At 50.9% G+C, this 20,421-nt stretch overlaps 1 protein-coding gene across 1 annotated transcript in view; it reads left to right on the top strand.

Annotated features, from left to right (window-relative positions):
• The window catches only part of PNOC (prepronociceptin), a 176,685-nt gene that overhangs the window by 30,113 nt on the left and 126,151 nt on the right, over positions 1–20,421 (top strand). The window contains exon 2 of the mRNA XM_073672924.1: positions 12,438–12,578. Coding sequence (XP_073529025.1) covers positions 12,456–12,578 — 123 coding nt within the window. The 5' untranslated portion in view covers positions 12,438–12,455. The remainder of the gene's footprint in view (positions 1–12,437; positions 12,579–20,421) is intronic.

Genomic DNA, 20,421 nt, shown 5'->3' with positions numbered 1-20,421 from the left:
AGTCAAGGGTTTAATCATAATATCCTGGTGAGTTTGTGCAGTTAGTGATATGTTTAATGAACAATCCTTAAGTAGTTAATGTTAACATTTCTAGTCATTCAGGGCAGCGAGTATTAATAGTAACATCCCTGCTGGTCTTGGGTAGTTTGACTGATACACCCTTGGTGTTCCATTGCAGTTAATGTTTTACAGTCACATCCCTAGTGTAGTCAATGGAGGATACTAACATCCCTAGTGAGGTAGTGCAGTGAAGTGTTTAATAACCCTGGAGGTTTATGAAAATTACAATTTTGGTCATGTAGGGCAGCAGAAATTTAGTCAAATTCCTAGTGGTGTAGGGTACTGAAGAAGCTAACGGTAACATCCCTGGTGGTCTAGTGCAGTCAAGAGGTTATTGGTATCCTCCTTGGTCATCTAGTACAGTCCAGGAGTTATTAGTAATGTCCCTGGTGAGCTAGTGCAATGGAGTGTTTAATGTACAATCCTGTAATTAAATGCCAAATAAGAGGGTAATTATAACATTCTTCTAAGGCTGTGAAAGGCCTAATATAAACATCCCTGGTGGTCTAGGGCTGTAAAAAGGCTCGAAACAGACTTTTCACTATGCCTGAATACATCCTAAAGCTTTGGTCACGTCATCTGTTATGAAAGTCCAGCATATACAACATATAGGACAATGGTGGGCCTCCCCCCTTTAAAAATTAACTAGAAGCAGATCCATACACGAGGGAGGAGCTAGAAGCAGATCCAGACACGAGGGAGGAGCTAGAAGCAGATCCAGACAGAGGAGGAGGGGGGGCTAGAGGAACCCACAGAGGAGGAGGAGGGGCTAGAGGAACACACAGACAGAGGAGGGGGGGCTAGAGGAACACACAGACAGAGGAGGAGGGGCTAGAGGAACCCACAGACAGAGGAGGGGGGGCTAGAGGAACCCACAGAGGAGGAGGAGGGGCTAGAGGAACACACAGACAGAGGAGGGTGGGCTAGAGGAACCCACAGAGGAGGAGGAGGGGCTAGAGGAACACACAGACAGAGGAGGGGGGGCTAGAGGAACACACAGACAGAGGAGGAGGGGCTAGAGGAACACACAGACAGAGGAGGGGGGGCTAGAGGAACCCACAGAGGAGGAGGAGGGGCTAGAGGAACACACAGACAGAGGAGGGGGGGCTAGAGGAACACACAGACAGAGGAGGAGGGGCTAGAGGAACACACAGACAGAGGAGGGGGGGCTAGAGGAACACACAGAGGAGGAGGTGCTAGAGGAACACACAGACAGAGGAGGAGGGGCTAGAGGAACCCACAGACAGAGGAGGAGGGGCTAGAGGAACACACAGACAGAGGAGGAGGGGCTAGAGGAACACACAGACAGAGGAGGGGGGGCTAGAGGAACACACAGACAGAGGAGGAGGGGCTAGAGGAACCCACAGACGGAGGAGGAGGGGCTAGAGGAACACACAGACAGAGGAGGAGGGGCTAGAGGAACACACAGACAGAGGAGGGGGGGCTAGAGGAACACACAGACAGAGGAGGAGGGGCTAGAGGAACCCACAGACAGAGGAGGAGGGGCTAGAGGAACTCACAGACAGAGGAGGGGGGGCTAGAGGAACCCACAGACAGAGGAGGGGGGGCTACAGGAACACACAGACAGAGGAGGAGGGGCTAGAGGAACCCACAGACAGAGGAGGAGGGGCTAGAGGAACCCACAGACAGAGGAGGAGGGGCTAGAGGAACACACAGACAGAGGAGGAGGGGCTAGAGTAACACACAGACAGAGGAGGGGGGGCTAGAGGAACCCACAGACAGAGGAGGAGGGGCTAGAGGAACCCACAGACAGGAGGAGGGGGGGCTAGAGGAACCCACAGACAGAGGAGGAGGGGCTAGAGGAACACACAGAGGAGGAGATGCTAGAGGAACCCACAGACAGAGGAGGAGGGGCTAGAGGAAAACACAGACAGAGGAGGGGGGGCTAGAGGAACTCACAGACAGAGGAGGGGGGGCTAGAGGAACCCACAGACAGAGGAGGAGGGGCTAGAGGAACTCACAGAGGAGGGGGGGCTAGAGGAACCCACAGACAGAGGAGGGGGGGCTACAGGAACACACAGACAGAGGAGGAGGGGCTAGAGGAACCCACAGACAGAGGAGGAGGGGCTAGAGGAACCCACAGACAGAGGAGGGGGGGCTACAGGAACACACAGACAGAGGAGGAGGGGCTAGAGGAACACACAGACAGAGGAGGAGGGGCTAGAGGAACCCACAGACAGGAGGAGGGGGGGCTAGAGGAACACACAGACAGAGGAGAAGGGGCTAGAGGAACACACAGACAGAGGAGGGGGGGCTAGAGGAACAAAGAGGAGGAGGTGCTAGAGGAACACACAGACAGAGGAGGAGGGGCTAGAGGAACACACAGACAGAGGAGGAGGGGCTAGAGGAACACACAGACAGAGGAGGGGGGGCTAGAGGAACACACAGACAGAGGAGGAGGGGCTAGAGGAACACAGACAGAGGAGGAGGGGCTAGAGGAACACACAGACAGAGGAGGAGGGGCTAGAGGAACACACAGACAGAGGAGGAGGGGCTAGAGGAACACACCGACAGAGGAGGGGGGGCTACAGGAACACACAGACAGAGGAGGAGGGGCTAGAGGAACACAGACAGAGAAGGAGGGGCTAGAGGAACACACAGACAGAGGAGGAGGGGCTAGAGGAACACACAGACAGAGGAGGAGGGGCTAGAGGAACACACAGACAGAGGAGGGGGGGCTAGAGGAACACACAGACAGAGGAGGAGGGGCTAGAGGAACACACAGACAGAGGAGGAGGGGCTAGAGGAACACACAGACAGAGGAGGAGGGGCTAGAGGAACACACAGACAGAGAAGGAGGGGCTAGAGGAACACACAGACAGAGGAGGAGGGGCTAGAGGAACACACAGACAGAGGAGGAGGGGCTAGAGGAACACACAGACAGAGGAGGGGGGGCTAGAGGAACACACAGACAGAGGAGGAGGGGCTAGAAGAACACACAGACAGAGGAGGAGGGGCTAGAGGAACACACAGACAGAGGAAGAGGGGCTAGAGGAACACACAGACAGAGGAGGGGGGGCTAGAGGAACCCGCAGACAGAGGAGGGGGTGGCTAGAGGAACCCACAGACAGAGGAGGAGGGGCTAGAGGAACACACAGACAGAGGAGGAGGGGGGGCTAGAGGAACACACAGACAGAGGAGGAGGGGCTAGAGGAACACACAGACAGGAGGAGGGGGGGCTAGAGGAACCCACAGACAGAGGAGGGGGGGCTAGAGGAACACACAGACAGAGGAGGAGGGGCTAGAGGAACACACAGACAGGAGGAGGGGGGGCTAGAGGAACACACAGACAGAGGAGGAGGGGCTAGAGGAACCCACAGACAGAGGAGGAGGGGCTAGAGGAACACACAGACAGAGGAGGAGGGGCTAGAGGAACACACAGACAGAGGAGGAGGGGCTAGAGGAACACAGAGGAGGAGGTGCTAGAGGAACACACAGACAGAGGAGGAGGGGCTAGAGGAACCCACAGACAGAGGAGGGGGGGCTAGAGGAACCCACAGACAGGAGGAGGGGGGGCTAGAGGAACACACAGACAGAGGAGGAGGGGCTAGAGGAACACACAGACAGAGGAGAAGGGGCTAGAGGAACCCACAGACAGAGGAGGGGGGGCTAGAGGAACCCACAGACAGAGGAGGAGGGGCTAGAGGAACACACAGACAGAGGAGGAGGGGCTAGAGGAACACAGACAGAGGAGGAAGGGCTAGAGGAACACACAGAGGAGGAGATGCTAGAGGAACCCACAGACAGAGGAGGAGGGGCTAGAGGAAAACACAGACAGAGGAGGGGGGGCTAGAGGAACCCACAGACAGAGGAGGAGGGGCTAGAGGAACACACAGACAGAGGAGGAGGGGCTAGAGGAACCCACAGACAGAACAGGAGGGGCTAGAGGAACACACAGACAGAGGAGGGGGGGCTAGAGGAACCCACAGACAGAGGAGGAGGGGCTAGAGGAACACACAGACAGAGGAGGAGGGGCTAGAGGAACACACAGAGGAGGAGGGGGGGCTAGAGGAACACACAGACAGAGGAGGAGGGGCTAGAGGAACACACAGACAGAGGAGGAGGGGCTAGAGGAACCCACAGACAGAGGAGGGGGGCTAGAGGAACCCACAGACAGAGGAGGGTGGGGCTAGAGGAACACACAGACAGGAGGAGGGGGGGCTAGAGGAACCCACAGACAGAGGAGGGGGGGCTAGAGGAACCCACAGACAGAGGAGGAGGGGCTAGAGGAACCCACAGAGGAGGAGGTGCTAGAGGAACACACAGACAGAGGAGGAGGGGCTAGAGGAACCCACAGAGGAGGAGGTGCTAGAGGAACACACAGACAGAGGAGGAGGGGCTAGAGGAACCCACAGACAGAGGAGGGGGGGCTACAGGAACTCACAGACAGAGGAGGGGGGGCTAGAGGAACACAGAGGAGGAGGTGCTAGAGGAACACACAGACAGAGGAGGAGGGGCTAGAGGAACACACAGACAGAGGAGGAGGGGCTAGAGGAACACACAGACAGAGGAGGAGGGGCTAGAGGAACACACAGACAGAGGAGGAGGGGCTAGAGGAACACACAGACAGAGGAGGAGGGGCTAGAGGAACACACAGACAGAGGAGGGGGGGCTACAGGAACTCACAGACAGAGGAGGAGGGGCTAGAGGAACACACAGATAGAGGAGGAGGGGCTAGAGGAACACACAGACAGAGGAGGGGGGGGCTACAGGAACTCACAGACAGAGGAGGGGGGGCTAGAGGAACCCACAGACAGAGGAGGGGGGGGCTAGAGGAACACACAGACAGAGGAGAAGGGGCTAGAGGAACCCACAGATAGAGGAGGAGGGGCTAGAGGAACCCACAGATAGAGGAGAAGGGGCTAGAGGAACCCACAGACAGAGGAGAAGGGGCTAGAGGAACCCACAGACAGAGGAGGGGGGGCTAGAGGAACCCACAGACAGAGGAGGAGGGGCTAGAGGAACACACAGACAGAGGAGGAGGGGCTAGAGGAACCCACAGACAGAGGAGGGGGGGCTAGAGGAACCCACAGACAGAGGAGGGGGGGGCTAGAGGAACACACAGACAGAGGAGGGGGGGCTAGAGGAACCCACAGACAGAGGAGGGGGGGCTAGAGGAACACACAGACAGGAGGAGGGGGGCTAGAGGAACACACAGACAGAGGAGGGGGGGCTAGAGGAACCCACAGACAGAGGAGAAAGGGCTAGAGGAACACACAGACAGAGGAGGGGGGGCTAGAGGAACCCACAGACAGAGGAGAAGGGGCTAGAGGAACCCACAGACAGAGGAGGGGGGGCTAGAGGAACACACAGACAGAGGAGGGGGGGCTAGAGGAACCCACAGACAGAGGAGAAGGGGCTAGAGGAACCCACAGACAGAGGAGGGGGGGCTAGAGGAACACACAGACAGAGGAGGGGGGGCTAGAGGAACCCACAGACAGAGGAGAAGGGGCTAGAGGAAAACACAGACAGAGGAGGGGGGGCTAGAGGAACCCACAGACAGAGGAGGGGGGGCTAGAGGAACACACAGACAGGAGGAGGGGGGGCTAGAGGAACACACAGACAGAGGAGAAGGGGCTAGAGGAACCCACAGATAGAGGAGGAGGGGCTAGAGGAACACACAGACAGGAGGAGGGGGGGCTAAAGGAACACACAGACAGGAGGAGGGGGGGCTAGAGGAACCCACAGACAGAGGAGGGGGGGCTAGAGGAACCCACAGACAGAGGAGGAGGGGCTAGAGGAACCCACAGACAGAGGAGAAGGGGCTAGAGGAACACACAGACAGAGGAGGGGGGGCTAGAGGAACCCACAGACAGAGGAGGGGGGCTAGAGGAACCCACAGACAGAGGAGAAGGGGCTAGAGGAACACACAGACAGAGGAGGGGGGGCTAGAGGAACCCACAGACAGAGGAGGGGGGGCTAGAGGAACACACAGACAGAGGAGGGGGGGCTAGAGGAACACACAGACAGAGGAGGGGGGGCTAGAGGAACCCACAGACAGAGGAGGGGGGGCTAGAGGAACCCACAGACAGAGGAGAAGGGGCTAGAGGAACACACAGACAGAGGAGGGGGGGCTAGAGGAACCCACAGACAGAGGAGGGGGGGCTAGAGGAACACACAGACAGAGGAGGGGGGGCTAGAGGAACCCACAGACAGAGGAGGGGGGGCTAGAGGAACACACAGACAGAGGAGGGGGGGCTAGAGGAACACACAGACAGAGGAGGGGGGGCTAGAGGAACACACAGACAGAGGAGGGGGGGCTAGAGGAACACACAGACAGAGGAGGGGGGGCTAGAGGAACCCACAGACAGAGGAGGGGGGCTAGAGGAACACACAGACAGGAGGAGGGGGGGCTAGAGGAACCCACAGACAGGAGGAGGGGGGGCTAGAGGAACCCACAGACAGAGGAGGAGGGGCTAGAGGAACACACAGACAGGAGGAGGGGGGCTAGAGGAACACACAGACAGAGGAGGGGGGGCTAGAGGAACACACAGACAGAGGAGGGGGGCTAGAGGAACACACAGACAGAGGAGGAGGGGCTAGAGGAACACACAGACAGAGGAGAAGGGGCTAGAGGAACCCACAGACAGAGGAGGGGGGGCTAGAGGAACACACAGACAGAGGAGGAGGGGCTAGAGGAACACACAGACAGAGGAGGAGGGGCTAGAGGAACCCACAGACAGAGGAGGGGGGGCTAGAGGAACCCACAGACAGAGGAGAAGGGGCTAGAGGAACACACAGACAGAGGAGGGGGGGCTAGAGGAACCCACAGACAGAGGAGGGGGGGCTAGAGGAACCCACAGACAGAGGAGAAGGGGCTAGAGGAACACACAAACAGAGGAGGAGATGCTAGAGGAACCCACAAACAGAGGAGGGGGGGCTAGAGGAACCCACAGACAGAGGAGGGGGGCTAGAGGAACCCACAGACAGAGGAGGGGGGGCTAGAGGAACCCACAGACAGAGGAGGGGGGGCTAGAGGAACCCACAGACAGAGGAGAAGGGGCTAGAGGAACCCACAGACAGAGGAGGAGGGGCTAGAGGAACACACAGACAGAGGAGGGGGGGCTAGAGGAACACACAGACAGAGGAGGAGGGGCTAGAGGAACACACAGACAGAGGAGGAGGGGCTAGAGGAACCCACAGACAGAGGAGGGGGGGCTAGAGGAACCCACAGACAGAGGAGGGGGGGGCTAGAGGAACACACAGACAGAGGAGGGGGGGCTAGAGGAACCCACAGACAGAGGAGGGGGGGCTAGAGGAACACACAGACAGGAGGAGGGGGGCTAGAGGAACACACAGACAGAGAAGGGGGGGCTAGAGGAACCCACAGACAGAGGAGAAAGGGCTAGAGGAACACACAGACAGAGGAGGGGGGGCTAGAGGAACCCACAGACAGAGGAGAAGGGGCTAGAGGAACCCACAGACAGAGGAGGGGGGGCTAGAGGAACACACAGACAGAGGAGGGGGGGCTAGAGGAACCCACAGACAGAGGAGAAGGGGCTAGAGGAACCCACAGACAGAGGAGGGGGGGCTAGAGGAACACACAGACAGAGGAGGGGGGGCTAGAGGAACCCACAGACAGAGGAGAAGGGGCTAGAGGAAAACACAGACAGAGGAGGGGGGGCTAGAGGAACCCACAGACAGAGGAGGGGGGGCTAGAGGAACACACAGACAGGAGGAGGGGGGGCTAGAGGAACACACAGACAGAGGAGAAGGGGCTAGAGGAACCCACAGATAGAGGAGGAGGGGCTAGAGGAACACACAGACAGGAGGAGGGGGGGCTAGAGGAACACACAGACAGGAGGAGGGGGGGCTAGAGGAACCCACAGACAGAGGAGGGGGGGCTAGAGGAACCCACAGACAGAGGAGGAGGGGCTAGAGGAACCCACAGACAGAGGAGAAGGGGCTAGAGGAACACACAGACAGAGGAGGGGGGGCTAGAGGAACCCACAGACAGAGGAGGGGGGCTAGAGGAACCCACAGACAGAGGAGAAGGGGCTAGAGGAACACACAGACAGAGGAGGGGGGGCTAGAGGAACCCACAGACAGAGGAGGGGGGGCTAGAGGAACACACAGACAGAGGAGGGGGGGCTAGAGGAACACACAGACAGAGGAGGGGGGGCTAGAGGAACCCACAGACAGAGGAGGGGGGGCTAGAGGAACCCACAGACAGAGGAGAAGGGGCTAGAGGAACACACAGACAGAGGAGGGGGGGCTAGAGGAACCCACAGACAGAGGAGGGGGGGCTAGAGGAACACACAGACAGAGGAGGGGGGGCTAGAGGAACCCACAGACAGAGGAGGGGGGGCTAGAGGAACACACAGACAGAGGAGGGGGGGCTAGAGGAACACACAGACAGAGGAGGGGGGGCTAGAGGAACACACAGACAGAGGAGGGGGGGCTAGAGGAACACACAGACAGAGGAGGGGGGGCTAGAGGAACCCACAGACAGAGGAGGGGGGCTAGAGGAACACACAGACAGGAGGAGGGGGGGCTAGAGGAACCCACAGACAGGAGGAGGGGGGGCTAGAGGAACCCACAGACAGAGGAGGAGGGGCTAGAGGAACACACAGACAGGAGGAGGGGGGCTAGAGGAACACACAGACAGAGGAGGGGGGGCTAGAGGAACACACAGACAGAGGAGGGGGGCTAGAGGAACACACAGACAGAGGAGGAGGGGCTAGAGGAACCCACAGACAGAGGAGGGGGGGCTAGAGGAACACACAGACAGAGGAGGGGGGGCTAGAGGAACACACAGACAGAGGAGAAGGGGCTAGAGGAACCCACAGACAGAGGAGGGGGGGCTAGAGGAACACACAGACAGAGGAGGGGGGGCTAGAGGAACACACAGACAGAGGAGGAGGGGCTAGAGGAACCCACAGACAGAGGAGGGGGGGCTAGAGGAACCCACAGACAGAGGAGAAGGGGCTAGAGGAACACACAGACAGAGGAGGGGGGGCTAGAGGAACCCACAGACAGAGGAGGGGGGGCTAGAGGAACCCACAGACAGAGGAGAAGGGGCTAGAGGAACACACAAACAGAGGAGGAGATGCTAGAGGAACCCACAAACAGAGGAGGGGGGGCTAGAGGAACCCACAGACAGAGGAGGGGGGCTAGAGGAACCCACAGACAGAGGAGGGGGGGCTAGAGGAACCCACAGACAGAGGAGGGGGGGCTAGAGGAACCCACAGACAGAGGAGAAGGGGCTAGAGGAACCCACAGACAGAGGAGGAGGGGCTAGAGGAACACACATACAGAGGAGGGGGGGCTAGAGGAACACACAGACAGAGGAGGAGGGGCTAGAGGAACACACAGACAGAGGAGGAGGGGCTAGAGGAACACACAGACAGAGGAGGGGGGCTAGAGGAACCCACAGACAGAGGAGAAGGGGCTAGAGGAACACACAGACAGAGGAGGGGGGGCTAGAGGAACACACAGACAGAGGAGGAGGGGCTAGAGGAACACATAGACAGAGGAGAAGGGGCTAGAGGAACCCACAGACAGAGGAGGAGGGGCTAGAGGAACACACAGACAGAGGAGAAGTGGCTAGAGGAACCCACAGATAGAGGAGGAGGGGCTAGAGGAACACACAGACAGAGGAGGGGGGGCTAGAGGAACACACAGACAGAGGAGAAGGGGCTAGAGGAACACACAGACAGAGGAGAAGGGGCTAGAGGAACACACAGACAGAGGAGGAGGGGCTAGAGGAACACACAGACAGAGGAGAAGGGGCTAGAGGAACCCACAGACAGAGGAGGGGGGGCTAGAGGAACACACAGACAGAGGAGGAGGGGCTAGAGGAACACACAGACAGAGGAGAAGGGGCTAGAGGAACCCACAGACAGAGGAGGAGGGGCTAGAGGAACACACAGACAGGAGGAGGGGGGGCTAGAGGAACACACAGACAGAGGAGGAGGGGCTAGAGGAACACATAGACAGAGGAGGAGGGGCTAGAGGAACACACAGACAGGAGGAGGGGGGGCTAGAGGAACACACAGACAGAGGAGGGGGGGGCTAGAGGAACCCACAGACAGAGGAGGGGGGGGCTAGAGGAACCCACAGGGGAGGGGGGGCTAGAGGAACTCACAGACAGAGGAGGGGGGCTAGAGGAACACACAGACAGAGAAGGAGGGGCTAGAGGAACTCACAGACAGAGGAGGAGGGGCTAGAGGAACACATAGACAGAGGAGGAGGGGCTAGAGGAACACATAGACAGAGGAGAAGGGGCTAGAGGAACACATAGACAGAGGAGGAGGGGCTAGAGGAACACACAGACAGGAGGAGGGGGGGCTAGAGGAACACACAGACAGAGGAGGGGGGGGGATAGAGGAACCCACAGACAGAGGAGGGGGGGGCTAGAGGAACCCACAGAGGAGGGGGGGCTAGAGGAACTCACAGACAGAGGAGGGGGGCTAGAGGAACACACAGACAGAGAAGGAGGGGCTAGAGGAACTCACAGACAGAGGAGGAGGGGCTAGAGGAACACATAGACAGAGGAGGAGGGGCTAGAGGAACACATAGACAGAGGAGAAGGGGCTAGAGGAACCCACAGATAGAGGAGGAGGGGGGGCTATAGGAACACACAGACAGGAGGAGGGGGGGCTAGAGGAACCCACAGACAGAGGAGGGGGGGCTAGAGGAACACACAGACAGAGGAGGAGGGGCTAGAGGAACACACAGACAGAGGAGGAGGGGCTAGAGGAACACACAGACAGAGGAGAAGGGGCTAGAGGAACACACAGACAGAGGAGGGGGGGCTAGAGGAACACACAGATAGAGGAGGAGGGGCTAGAGGAACACACAGACAGAGGAGGAGGGGCTAGAGGAACACACAGACAGAGGAGGAGGGGCTAGAGGAACACACAGACAGAGGAGAAGGGGCTAGAGGAACACAGAGGAGGAGGGGCTAGAGGAACACACAGACAGAGGAGAAGGGGCTAGAGGAACACACAGACAGAGGAGGAGGGGCTAGAGGAACACACAGACAGAGGAGGAGGGGCTAGAGGAACACACAGACAGAGGAGGAGGGGCTAGAGGAACACACAGACACAGGAGGAGGGGCTAGAGGAACACACAGACAGAGGAGAAGGGGTTAGAGGAACCCACAGACAGAGGAGGAGGGGCTAGAGGAACACACAGACAGGAGGAGGGGGGGCTAGAGGAACACACAGACAGAGGAGGAGGGGCTAGAGGAACACATAGACAGAGGAGGAGGGGCTAGAGGAACACACAGACAGGAGGAGGGGGGGCTAGAGGAACACACAGACAGAGGAGGGGGGGGGCTAGAGGAACCCACAGAGGAGGAGGGGCTAGAGGAACTCACAGACAGAGGAGGGGGGGCTAGAGGAACACACAGACAGAGAAGGAGGGGCTAGAGGAACTCACAGACAGAGGAGGAGGGGCTAGAGGAACACATAGACAGAGGAGGAGGGGCTAGAGAACACACAGACTGGAGGAGGGGCTAGAGGAACACACAGACAGAGGAGGAGGGGCTAGAGGAAACCACAGACAGAGGAGGGGCTAGAGGAACACACAGACAGAGGAGGAGGGGCTAGAGGAACTCACAGACAGAGGAGGAGGGGCTAGAGGAACACAGACAGGAGGGGGGGCTAGAGGAACACACAGACAGAGGAGGGGGGGGCTAGAGGAACCCACAGACAGGAGGAGGGGCTAGAGGAACACAGAGGAGGTGCTAGAGGAACACAGACGGAGGAGGAGGGGCTAGAGGAATACACAGACAGGAGGAGGGGCTAGAGGAACACAGAGGAGGTGCTAGAGGAACACAGACGGAGGAGGAGGGGCTAGAGGAACACAGAGGAGGTGCTAGAGGAACACAGATGGAGGAGGAGGGGCTAGAGGGACATACAGACAGAGGAGGAGGGGCTAGAGGAACACACAGATAGAGGAGGAGGAGCTAGAGGAACACAGAGGAGGAGGTGCTAGAGGAACACAGAGGAGGAGATGCTAGAGGAACACACAGACCGAGGAGGAGGGGCTAGAGGAACACAGACATTCTGCTACAAGTCCTCCTGTAGTTACAGTTGTCCATAGAACTTTATGAGCACCAATGTCAGTAATTGTCAGACTATCCCAGTAATGGGAAAATCTGTACTGACTAAAGACACCACTTTAACAAGACAGGACTGGTGCTCATTCCTATGGTGGATTGAGATGCCCTAGAGAAACTGGGTCAAACATGAGCATGACAATGGGGAGGTGTCACATGATGGAGGACATGGGGTCCACACATTAGGAATCTTTGCTAGTCTGAGCCTACCCCGGCATGTGACTATATACAGGGGGCTTATGTTACATCTGCCATATAACCAATGACTAAACATGGCTTCCTCTTCCAGCTCCTCCGCACCAACACAATGAAGGCTCTCTTGTGGAGTATAATGCTGCTGTCGTTACTTTCCCACGTGCTCTGCGACTGCCAGAATGACTGCGTCACCTGCAACAAGCACCTATACCAACACGACAACTTCAACACCCTGGTGAGTACCTGCAAAAACCTGCTTAATAATACAGCCGCCAAAAACGAGGAAAGGGCAGTCTGACCCCTGGACCAACCTGTGATTTGGGTTTAGTTCCACTTAGATCTAATGACATGAGTATTGGTTGTATAGGACCAGTTATATGACAACCCCAAATAAGACCTTGTTACATTGTATCCAAATATGAAAACAATTAAACTGGAAGCTGCTGTCTGTGTGCGAATAACAGAGGAGGGGGGCGCTAGTGAGCAGATCCATTCACATCACATAGGCCTCCGATCACTGCCCGGAAAATGATACGGAAGAATTTATAGTCATGAATTGTATTACCAACACATCTATCTATTATCTATCTATCTATTATCTATCTATCTATCTATTATCTATCATCTATCTATTATCTATCTATCTATTATCTATCCATGTATCTATTATCTATCTATTATCTATCATCTATCTATCTATTATCTATCTATTATCTATCTATTATCTATCATCTATCTATTATCTATCATCTATTATCTATCTATTATCTATCTATTATCTATTATCTATCATCTATCTATTATCTATCTATTATTTATCTATCTATTATCTATCTATTATCTATCTATTATCTATCTATCATCTATCTATTATCTATCTATCTATTATCTATCATCTATCTATTATCTATCTATAATCTATCCATGTATCTATTATCTATCTATTATCTATCTATCTATCATCTATCTATCATCTATCTATCTATCATCTATCTATCATCTATCTATCATCTAACTATCTATTATTTATCTATCTATTATCTATCTATTATCTATCATCTATCTATTATCTATCATCTATCTATCATCTAACTATCTATTATCTATCTATCTATTATCTATCTATCTATCTATTATCTATCATCTATCTATTATCTATCTATCTATAATCTATCCATGTATCTATTATCTATCTATTATCTATCATCTATTATCTATCTATTATCTATCTATTATCTATCATCTATCTATTATCTATCTATCATCTAACTATCTATTATTTATCTATCTATTATCTATCTATTATCTATCTATTATCTATCTATCATCTATCTATTATCTATCTATCTATCATCTATCTATCATCTATCTATCATCTATCTATCTATCATCTATCTATCATCTATCTATCTATCATCTATCTATCATCTAACTATCTATTATTTATCTATCTATTATCTATCTATCATCTATTATCTATCTATTATCTATCATCTATCTATTATCTATCTATCATCTATCTATTATCTATCGTCTTATCTATCTATCTATCTATCTATCTATCTATCGATCGATCATCTATTTCTCTCCCGGAACATGGGTGCAAGGACATGAGTATAATTTAAGTCAAATTTCACACAGGAACCTCCTAGTGGAGTAATTTCACCTTCCTGGACACATCAAACACGACTATGATATATCCATAATTCGGGTTTATATCACATTTCTGTGGTTTCTGGTTTCTCAAGACCCAAAATTCTGGCGCTTGAACCCACAGTAGTGACTATGTCCCCCGATCAGATACTGTATATTCGAGGACGGTGTTGGAGATAATTATAGGCATTTCCATTGCCATGTGATGTCCCTGGTATGGCGTGGAGACGTACCGGCTGCAATTATCTCCCCCTCCGTATTTTAGCATCTCTATGCTGAAAAACGGACACAGTAATAGTTTGCTCTTCCAGAAACTGTAAGCTACTCGCTAATTCATTCATCTAGACACAGAACAAGCTTCAGTGATGTAGAATTTTGAGTTCTCTGATCCATAACTCAGTCTATAAGGCTATGTGCCCACGTTGCATTTATGAAGCAGAAAATTTCTGCTGTATAAATGCAAGTCCTCTCCCGGAAAAACGCATGCGGAATTCCGCACGCGTTTATCGCGCATTTTTCGCGCGTTTATCACGCGTTTTCCACATGCGGAATTGCCTTGCGTTTTTTATGCATTGGACAAAGGCAATTCCGCTTGCGGAAACGCAAAATTAAATGACATGCTGCGGATTTTTGAACGCGGCATAAACGCTGCGGAAAAATCCGCAGCATGTGCATAGAACTTGCGGAATCCCATTGGGGACCATGGGGTGCGGATATACATGCGTTTTTCAAGCGTTTACGCTGCGGAAATTCCGCAGCATATACGCTTGAAAAATGCTACGTGGGCACACAGCCTAACATACGTTGTATTTTTGTGTACTTGGAATACATTCGGGAACCACAAGGAAAGTTCTTTTCGGAATTCAATAATTGCCTTATTGGTGTCTTCTAAATCATTCTCTGTAGATAAATCAGTCTGCGATGATGAACCTCCGATACATTACTCCGTCAGTCCCACTCCAGGGATTCTCTCCAACACCAAGTCCGCCCTTTCCCACCAGAGAGTCATTCATAGACGAAGCTAATTAGGTGTGAAAGAGTGAACATATTGGGTGAGATCTCCGGGTAATAATAAGTGACAGCCGACATCGCTGCCGGCTGTACATCAAGGTGTCTGCATCGAGGCATCTGGTAAGGAAAAAAGCTTGGGATTGGCTTCAGAAGGAAAACTTCTAGACTAGATGATACAAAATGTAATGAAAAGCTAATTACCAAACTTATCTCAATCATAACCTGATTACCTAGAGAGCAGACAGCCCGAAACTTAACGATCCACCACCACAATTCACAGCTGCTGCCAAAATCCATGAAGGAGCCGGCAGAGGATGTTCTTGGTTGACACCATCAATGATCGATGATTGTTGTAGGACCTCTTGTGGGTCACTGTGCCTCTCACTATCCGGATTTCCCATTAATTACATAAACAGCATTGCTTAGACTCACTCAGCTGCTTTAGCAAACCAACCTGCTTCATCATGAAAGACTGAGGTGGGAAAAGCCTTTAATTCCGTAATCATCATTCATGTATAGGAAGACATTATAAGGGTGGAGTTGGCTGTAGATAACAGGAAATGTTGTGGTTATTGGAGGAAGCATCCATCAGATATTATATTAAGAAGGTCTTCAGCATTGGACAAAATATCCTTGTAATACACTGTACCATATTGCGATATATATTGTGACATATTGGGCTTTTGTCTGTATGAAGGCAACCTCTGGCTCTTTACAGGCTCCAAATACATCATTGAGCCATATGGATAAGATCTCATGCCCATTATTGCATCAAAATGAAGGCATAAGGCAACATACAGATCTCTTCACCAAATGTTTCATGAAAGTTCTCTCTATATGTTCAGTATGAACTCTGTATGAGCTTAGTAAAAGTTCTGTATGAGATTAGTATATGTTCTGTGTCGGTTCAGTATAAGTAACTGAGGTTAGTATAAGTTCTGTATGACTGCAGCATGATTTATGTAAAAGTTCTGCATGAGATCACTATGTTTGGTATGAATTCAGTATAAGTTCTGCATAATTTCTTTATGAGTTCAGTATAAGTACTGAGTTTAGTTTAAGTTCTGTTTGACTTTAGCATAAGTTCTATATAACTTCAGTATAAGTTCTGAGTTTAGTATTTTTATTTATACTATTTTACTCACTTATATAGCGCCATTAATTCCACAGCGCTTTACAGACATTATTATCACTGTCCCCATTGGGTCTCACAATCTAGATTCCCTATCAGTATGTCTTTGGAGTGTGGGAGGAAACCGGAGAACCCGGAGGAAACCAACACAAACACTGGGAGAACGTACAAACTCCTTGCAGATGTTGTCCTTGGTGGGATTTGAACCCAGGACCCCACCGCTGCAATGCTAACCACTGAGCCGCGGTGCTGTTTTTATAAGTTCTTTATAACTTCAGAATAAGTTATGTATGAGTACAGTATAAGTACTGAGTTTAGTATAAGTTCTGTATAACTTCACTATAAGTTCTGTATAAGTTTATGTCTCTTAATCGAAAAACTCTCTATTGAAGGCTATTAAAAGTATTTAAAAAGTATAGTTACCCCCAAAAAAAGGACTTAAAGCTTGTGAGTATGTGATTAGACATGTAAAGAGTAACCACTGTTTTATTTTTAGTGCCCATGAAAAGAAGAAACTGTCATATATCTTATCAGAGAAATCCTCTTCTATCTCCTCCAGGACTGACTGTTTTCAAAATTCTAAATTCACGAATAAAATCTATGTTCAGTGAAGACTTATTTTTACATTACTGAGAGCGGAGATGACAGTTGTTTCCTAATAATATTGTAGATTGTCAGGAGGAGGTGGTGGAGGAGCTCGGCCTCTAGCTCCTCCATCTTCTCCCTCCACCCTCTTCCCATCTTCATAGAGTCTTATGAGTTTCTTATGTGTAGTATAGGTTCAGTGTGAGTAATGTATAAGTTTAGTATAACTTATACAGTACGTTCTACTTCTGTGTAAGTTTTATATAAGCTAGGTCTGACTTTGGTGTAGGGCAGTATGATTTCCTTATGACCACCAAGGAAGCTGCAGAAACTGACACCGATACTTGTGCGATTTACCCATACCTAGAAACTTTCTTCTTTACATTATGGTGATATGCTGACGTATCTGCAAACAGAATTTTGCCAATTTGCACTGTGAGTATTGATTGTTCTTTAATAAAGGAACATGTGTTCGTTGTTCCCAGGGGGGGATTTTTTTTTTACATATGCTGCAGATGTCCGGTTATTGATCTGTTAACAAGATTTGTTCGGGCTGCTGAACCCGAACAGTAATATGGATTTCCGTGATAAGTCCGTGTTCGGGGTCCGTGCACAGACACTAGATTTCCAGTACAGTAGTTTGCCCATTACTATTCAATAATCCGTGCTTATGATTTCCTTATAAGTTCTGTGTGAGATCTCAGATCGTATGGATTTCTTATGGAATACATACAAGTTGTCTATGAGTTACGTATGAGTTATGAGTTGTGTGTGAGTTCTGTATGACATACATGTGAGTTACCAATGAGTTCTGTATCAAATACAGGAGTTCTTTGTGAGTTACATATCAGCTTTGTATTAGTAAACAATGAGCTCTGTATTAGTTACATATGAGTTTCTATGGGTTACCTATAAGTTCCTTATGAGTTACATATGAGTTTCTATGGGTTACCTATAAGTTCCTTATGAGTTATATATGAGTTTCTATGGGTTACCTATAAGTTCCTTATGAGTTATATATGAGTTTCTATGGGTTACCTATAAGTTCCTTATGAGTTACATATGAGTTTCTATGGGTTACCTATAAGTTCCTTATGAGTTACATATGAGTTTCTATGGGTTACCTATAAGTTCCTTATGAGTTATATATGAGTTTCTATGGGTTACCTATAAGTTCCTTATGAGTTACATATGAGTTTCTATGGGTTACCTATAAGTTCCTTATGAGTTACATATGAGTTTCTATGGGTTACCTATAAGTTCCTTATGAGTTACGTATGAGTTTCTATGGGTTACCTATAAGTTCCTTATGAGTTACATATGAGTTTCTATGGGTTACCTATAAGTTCCTTATGAGTTACATATGAGTTTCTATGGGTTACCTATAAGTTCCTTATGAGTTATATATGAGTATCTATGGGTTACCTATAAGTTCCTTATGAGTTATATATGAGTTTCTATGGGTTACCTATAAGTTCCTTATGAGTTACATATGAGTTTCTATGGGTTACCTATAAGTTCCTTATGAGTTACATATGAGTTCTGTGTGGGTTCCTTTTTAGCTCTGTATGCATTAATTAAATATCTATTCAGTTTTTAATGTGAGTTCTGTATGGATTTGATAGGAGTTTTATTGAGTTCAGTATAATTTTGCATAAGTTCAGCATGAGTTTGATCTAAGTTCCATATGAGTTTTATGTAAAGTTTGTACGAATGTGTTCAGTATGAGCTCGGTGTGAGTTCTGTATAAGATCAGAATGAATTCAGCATGTGAGTTTGGTATAGCTTCAATGTGAATTCAGCATAAGATCTGTAAGTGTTGAGTATGAGTTCCATGAAACTATACAATTTGTACAAATTCTGATAAGTTCAGTAAAGGATTTCTATGTGTTCAGTATGAAGGTTGTGGGAGTTGTGTATACATTTTTTTATGTGTTTAATTTGAGTCCTGTATAATTTTGTATGAGTTCAGTATAAGTTTTTATGAAACCTATGTGAGTTCTGTTAGGTTCAGTAGACTCCATGTAATCAGTATGAAGTGTATGTGAGGTCAGTATAAGTTCTGTATGAGTTCTGTTAAGTTCAGCTTAAGTTCTTTAGTTCTTTGTGTTCTGTATGAAGTCAGTATAAGTTCTGTATGAGTTCTGTTAAGTTCAGCTTAAGTTCTTTAGTTCTTTGTGTTCTGTATGAAGTCAGTATAAGTTCTGTATGAGTTCTGTTAAGTTCAGCTTAAGTTCTTTAGTTCTTTGTGTTCTGTATGAAGTCAGTATAAGTTCTGTATGAGTTCTGTTAAGTTCAGCTTAAGTTCTTTAGTTCATTGTGTTCTGTATGAAGTCAGTATAAGTTCTGTATGAGTTTGGTTAAAGTTCAGCTGTAACATACCTGGCGGCGTCCTTGCATGGTGGTCCATCTCCCACTGTGCAAGAGGGCGCACTTGATCTCCTGTCCAGAATGTCTCTCTGGCTTCCCTCCATGCTGTCTGTTTGTGTTTGTGTCTGTCTCTGCTGCTTAAGGGCGGCGCCCGATCACTTCCTGCTTTTTGTACCTGCTGTGGGTCACACCCCTTGTGCGTCCTCAGCCTATCGCTGTCTGTCACTTGGTATATAGCTCAGCAGCTCCCTTCTATCCCGGCCTGTGCATATGTGTTTCTTTCAGTGTGTGCTTGCACTCTGAAGGTGCCAGGTCCGTTCCTGTTTCCCTGTCTGCCTTTCCTGGAGGCTTACTTCCAGGCCTGTCTGAACTAAGTCCTGTACTTCTCCTGCCTTGCGGTGTCAGCTCCCGTGTCTGAACTGTGTCCTGTATGTCTCCTGCTTTACGGTATTAGTTCCCGTGTCTGAACTAAGTCCTGTATGTCTCCTGCCTTGCGGTGTCAGCTCCCGTGTCTGAACTGTGTCCTGTATCTTGTCTGTCCTGTCTGAACACGCTCCTTGCCTGTTCGTCCCGCCTCTCTGGGGGCAGTATTCCCAGACCCGCTCCTGTATCCCGCTGCAGTGTCGGTCTCCTCCGTACACTCAGTTCCAGTCTGAACTCTCTCCTATCCTTTACCTGTTTTGTCTATGTCCATTCCCTTCCTTTTCCTGCAGAGTCTGTACTCGTACCTAACTCCTGCTTGTTGTCTCTGTACTCCCGTTTGTGAGTTTTTGGTCCACTCGCTACTTCACTGCAAGTACCCTGTGGGTGTCTGGCTCTGTCTTTCCCTTCCTGTCTGTTCCGTGTGAACAGAGTCCTGTCCTGCCCTGCTTCTGCCCGCTGCTCCTGCAGTCCTGTCCTGCCCTGCTTCTGCCCGCTGCTCCGGCAGTCCTGTCCTGCCCTGCCTGTTCCCTATCCTGCCTGTATTGTTCCTGAGTCCCAGTGTGTACTGGGCCCTATCCTGCCTGTATTGTTCCTGAGTCCCGGTGTGTACTGGGCTCTATCCCGCCTGTGTTCCTACCTGCTAGTGCCTCCCCGTCTGCACTCTAGCTGTGCTTGCCTTTACCCGCCTGCCTGCATACCCGCCTGCCTGCATACCCGCCTGCCTGCATACCCGCCTGCCTGCATACCCGCCTGCCTGCATACCAGTCTGTTCCTGTATTTCCCTGTGTGGGTCAACAGCCGTGTCCGGGGTCTGTCCTGGAGTAGCACCTGGTCCCTCTGCTCGGTTCCTCCTTGGTGCACTGGCGTCGTATGCCGTCGTGCCACCTTGGTCGGATCGGGTAGA

Source organism: Phyllobates terribilis, unplaced genomic scaffold (assembly GCF_046119375.1).
Source record: "Phyllobates terribilis strain yellow unplaced genomic scaffold, ASM4611937v1 Scaffold_3__8_contigs__length_932513732, whole genome shotgun sequence".
Classification (NCBI taxonomy): Eukaryota; Metazoa; Chordata; class Amphibia; order Anura; family Dendrobatidae; genus Phyllobates; species Phyllobates terribilis.
Note: the sequence above shows the minus strand (reverse complement) of the source record. Positions and strands in the feature narration are given on the sequence as shown.